The sequence below is a fragment of the Poecilia reticulata genome, linkage group LG20 (genome assembly GCF_000633615.1).
Source record: "Poecilia reticulata strain Guanapo linkage group LG20, Guppy_female_1.0+MT, whole genome shotgun sequence".
Classification (NCBI taxonomy): Eukaryota; Metazoa; Chordata; class Actinopteri; order Cyprinodontiformes; family Poeciliidae; genus Poecilia; species Poecilia reticulata.
In genome coordinates this window covers 371,631-376,907 of record NC_024350.1, presented here as the reverse complement: position 1 = coordinate 376,907, position 5,277 = coordinate 371,631, and the positions used below count along the sequence as shown (strand labels likewise).

At 39.7% G+C, this 5,277-nt stretch overlaps 1 protein-coding gene across 2 annotated transcripts in view; it reads right to left on the bottom strand.

Annotated features, from left to right (window-relative positions):
* Nucleotides 1-202: 202 nt before the first annotated feature.
* rsu1 (Ras suppressor protein 1) overlaps nucleotides 203-5,277 on the bottom strand; it is a 33,393-nt gene continuing 28,318 nt past the window's right edge. For both annotated transcript variants that reach the window (XM_008438254.2, XM_008438253.2), the window contains exon 9: nucleotides 203-1,654. In XM_008438254.2, the coding sequence (XP_008436476.1) occupies nucleotides 1,552-1,654 (103 nt within the window). In that variant the 3' untranslated portion in view covers nucleotides 203-1,551. The remainder of the gene's footprint in view (nucleotides 1,655-5,277) is intronic.

The window sequence follows — 5,277 nt, the reverse complement described above, 5'->3', positions numbered from 1 at the left end:
ACACTGGACCAGCTCTACACCCTCAGCAGGGTCCTGGAGGGTGCATGGGAGTTCGCCCAACCAGTCTACATGTGTTTTGTGGACTTGGAGAAGGCGTTCGACCGTGTTCTTTTATGACATGATATGACTGGATAAATGAACTGACCTGAATATAAAATTACAGAAAATAAATTACAACTTAAATCAAAACAATGAACAGTGGTTAATTTCTCAAAAAGTTTATTGGCAAAAGCAAAATATGGATTTTTATCAACTTACTTGTGGCAAAAAGCAAAAATGTTCTAACAACAGATTATGCATCAAATATAAAATGACATATATCTGAAGGCACAGAGATAAAAATGAGAAGAATCAAAGGGATTCTGTGAGGACAGTGGAATGGAAGCAGTGAGTTCATCAGGTCAAACTCTTCATTAAATCAAAGTTCAATGAAAAAAAACAGCTGTAGACGTGAACTGGGGTCTCGCATTCAAGGCCCCGCATCTCATTTTGGACAAAATATGAAAAAATTATATGTACTAAGATCATTACATAAAGTTTTAGGGTATTATTATGAATTCATGTGTTTATATATGTATAGAAAAAGCAAGTAGGTTAATATTTGTGTTTTCTTCATATTTTATGTAATCTGTGGATTCTCTACAAACTGCCATTACCGGTTGCCAAAGACACACAAATATGCAAACAAGGCTGGTGATTATTTACTAAGGATAATAATCATCTTAATCATAATAATGTAATAAAAGTAAAAAGTAAAAGAAATTTCAAATTTGAGAAGCAAATAAAAACTAAGAGCGAAAAAACTGGTAAATATTTTAAACACTTTTCAGTCTTTTCTCTTACAACATGTTAGACGTCTAGAAGCTTTTAAAGTAAAGACTTTCAACCTTTAAAAGTACATGATCATGTAACATATTGTGAAGCATGCGCTTAAGAAAACCAAGCAAAGCAGATGTTACACCTGTTTTTACTGGACAAAGGAACCAGGGCAAGCATCATTTCTCATCACTAATTTAAGCCTAATTTGGATTTTAAACCTCAGATTTTCTCGGTGTTTCACTCTGGCTGCTAATAAGAAGTAACAGGATTGTAATGAACTGGAAAAACCAGCCAAGACAGAAAACACAGATTAAAATAAGGAGTTAAGATCAGTGAGGATACACAGATGTTAACCAGGATCTTTCACAGTTTAATACTGTAGAGTCTTCATTTTCATTTATGGGAAAGTGCAGAAGTAATAATAGTGTGTAAAGTCACTTAGCAGCTGTCTTCCACAAGTATTTTTAAGCAATGTGTCTTTTTCATTTGGCATAGAGCTCTTAAAAAGCAAGATAGTTTTTCCACAAAGTGTTAAATGTTAAATTCCCTTTATGTATGTAAGCTTACTTCATTAGCACATAAAGCAAAAGGAAACCAAAATGCACAAAGACCATTGAAGATTGAAAATAGGACAAGCAAAAACATCCCAACTTGTTAAATAACAGGAACATGAGAGGCAGACAGTTTGGCTGGTAGGTGAGTGAAGGCTCATCTCCATGCTCACTTTCCTCTTCATTTGTTCTTGGCAGCCAGTGGTTTGCGGCTGATCTTCCTGCTCTTGTCACTGCTCTTCTTCGGAGGCTCTGGGTTAGCCTGCATGTGTCTACCATAGAGACTGGGAACAAAGCAAGAAGAATTATGAGCAGACAGATTTAAAATCCTCATGCTTGTGTTCTGAGAAAACATGTTTTTATTCTGTAAAAGTTGTAAGAATTTGTTCATCAAATAAAATAAGTCAAATCTCTTAGTCCAGAGAATAATGCCCACAAATGTGTGTAAGCAGCATTCGGAAAAAAAAAAAAAAACTGAAATATTGTGGACTGGCACACAGAGGTGTGATCATCCTCAGCAGGTAGTATTTGATAAAGAAAGTAACATTAGTTAAAATGTTTATTAGAAGCAATAAAAATACTTAGGTGTGGAGTTTTTCTCAGTGGTTGCAAATGTTTAATGTGATTCACTTAGTGCCAGTTCCACACTTACAGGCCAACATCCTTCTATGCCACTGCTGTCTGTCACACTTCCTTCCCCCTGGGTGTCTAGCATCCACAAGGCCAGAGGCTCAGTGAGGTGGAAAAGCCCAGACTCTCTTCCTCCTCCCTACAGCCTTGTTAGTCCACTTCTTACTGTACATCAAGCTCAGATGGGGTCTTTAACAAACCTACTTCAGCTCTCTCTCTCTCATAGGCTTTGACTCAGTTTTTAAAAACCAAAACATTTCTTTTTGGTTCATATCGGTAAGTCAATCAAAGAGTTTGTTTGTTTTTTACAAAACCCAACTAAACAGGAAAAACTGCAGTGTGCAGTAAACAGCAGTAACTACAGTTTGAGAACAAGAAAAATGAAGGACTGGAGTAATTATGATCATCTGAGGTATCATTACATGACATTACAGGTCATCATAAGCACATAATCTAACTTCCTGTTAAGAAAATTAAAAACAAATCAATATGGATTTAAAAGTCACACTGAAAATGTAATAAAAATACTGATATAATACATTTTTATTTGAGGCTTTGCTCTGTCTGTAAACTGCAGACTCAAATATTTTCAGGTGTTCATTGAGAAAAACCTCTATGTTTATGAGACCTTTGATGTAGTTGTCATGCCAGGACACTATACTGTGATTTCATTTTGGAGTCTCTAATTGTAAAACAAGCAATAAACGTTACATTTTGTTAAGTCCCATCATTAAAATCATCATGTTGATCAGTGTGGCCTGCACAGTGGCGCAGTTGGTAGAGCTGTTGCCTTGCAGCAAGAAGGTTCTGGGTTCGATTCCCGGCCCCGGTCTTTCTGCATGGAGTCTCCATGTTCTCCCTGTGCATGGTGGGTTTTCTCCAGGTACTCCGGTTTCCTCCCACAGTCCAAAAACATGACTGTCAGGTTAATTGGTCTCTCCAAATTGTCCCTAGGTGTGAGTGTGTGTGTGCATGGTTGTGTGTCCTGTGTGTCTCTGTGTTGCCCTGCGACAGACTGGTGATCTGTCCAGGGTGACCCCGCCTCTCGCCCGGAACGTCAGCTGGAGAGGCAGCAGCACCTCCTGACCCCACCAAGGGACAAGGGTGTCAAGAAAATGGATGGAGGGTTAGGGCACTACTTTGATTAGTAGTGCTCCATTACTAATCAAAAGAAACAGTTGGGAATTTTAGCCTCGATTTATCCATCTTATTTTCAGGAAGATTGTTCCAGATTTGTGGTGCATATAAGCTGAATACTGCTTCTCCTCCTTTGGTTCTGGTTCTGGAGATGCAGAGCAGACCAGAACCAGTACCAGTACCAGAAGACCTGAGGGGTCCAGCAACAGCAGATCTTTAATGTATTGTGGTGCTACTGTAAGCTGTTCAGTGATTTATAAACTAACAGTATTTAAAAGTCTCTCTGAGCTACAGGGAGCTAGCGTAGTGACTCACCTCAACACATGGCTCTGGTTCTGGAACCAGTCTCCATGAGAGGGGATGGACACTCTTCCACTCTGGAGTTGCCCATGACGAGAGGCGCCGGGCAGGAGTGGGTATATTTGTTGCCCCCCATCTCAGTGCCTGTACATTGGGTTCACTCTGGTGAATGAGAGGAAAGCCTCTCTCCACCTAAGAGTGGGGGGACGGGTTCTGACAGTTTGAATTACCCACCCTTTTTGGACTCCTTGGAGGGGGTGCTGGAGACTGCCCCTCCTGCTGACTACTTTGTTCTGTTGGGGGACTTCAGCGCTTATGTGGGCAATGACAGTGAGACCTGGGTTAGGGTACCCTAGGCTACCCTATTTTTCCATGAGTCAACAAACACCAGGCTCATGTGGCAAGGCATCAGGATAATCACAGACAGGGGGGAAAAGTGATGACAATTCTAGGGGTCCTGACCAACAGGGGGCCCTCCACAATTTATTTATTTTTGTTCATATAAATAAAATTAAAAAAATCGGGGACCTGTAAAATACAAAATTAATCATATTGTATTTTTAAAGATTGTTTTTAGCAGTAAAAATTTAATGTTCAAACTCCCAGATCAAAAAACACACATCCATATTTGCCCTGAACCCCCTATCTGCATTAAATGGTTTGTTCCTGCTTGGAGTTCTTCACCGTGACGCTGTTAGCAGCAGACAGTGGAAGACATGAACGATTGTGGCAGATACTATGCTGCTAAGAAAAGTTATAAAATCAGGTTTTCTAAAGAGAGGGAGAGGGAGAGAGAGAGAGAGAAAGGCAAGAGTGTTAATTTATAACCCAGTTTTTCCTCCAAGAGAGGTGGGTAGACTGTGTGAGATTATCAACCATTTAGCATAATTAGCATAGCTACAGACTATTTGCCTCCTTTTCACTAGCATTTAATGAATTAAGGAAAGAAATTACCAACATATTCATATATTTTACTTGTTCCCTTGTACCTTTTACCACTTAGCAGATGAGTCAGTTAGCAGCAGCTCTAAACCATGTCTCTCCTGACCCGTCCTCTCCTGAGTGAAATTAAAGCTGCAGTATGTAACTTTTATAAAAATATATTTTTCACATATTTTTTTAAAACTGTCATTATGTTGCGACAGTATGGTATGAGAGGTAATCTGTGAAAAATCTATTTCCTCTGCTTTCTCCCAGTGCTAGAAACAACCAGTGAGTGGCAGGAGAGTTTTAGTGCTGTCAATCACAATCTCATGAGGTGCTGCTCATCCTTCCTCCCCCTCGATTTGTGCCATGATGCAGCTAGCATAGCACAGTGCTGTGCAGATTCAAACTGTGAATGCTCAGTTTAGTTAGCTTAGCTACCAATGACGGCAGATAAATGGTTTCTTGTAATGATAAGTTGTTTCTCCACCATTAGCACATTTAGCAGTGAGTGAATGAGGCTAATTGACAGTGCTAAGAGCATCATACTAGTTCTGATTGGTTGTTTTGGTCAGAACGGTGCATTACTTTAACCAGTAATAGTAATTCAGGAAGGAGATGGAGGAGATTGATTGTTTTCACAGTTTATCTGTCTCATAGATCAGTGTTTTTCAACCACTGTTCCGCAGCACACTAGTGTGCCGTGAGTGATCGTCAGGTGTGCCGTGGAAATTATTCAATTTCACTACGGTACCGTATTTTCCGGACTATAAGCTGCTACTTTTTTCCTAAACTTTGAACCATGCGGATTGTAGCCCGCTGTGGCTTTTCTGTGGATTTTTCTTCAACCACCAGGGGGCTCTCTAGCAGGAAGTGAATCATTAGAAGTCAAAATTGTAAATCAAAGAAGAACGGC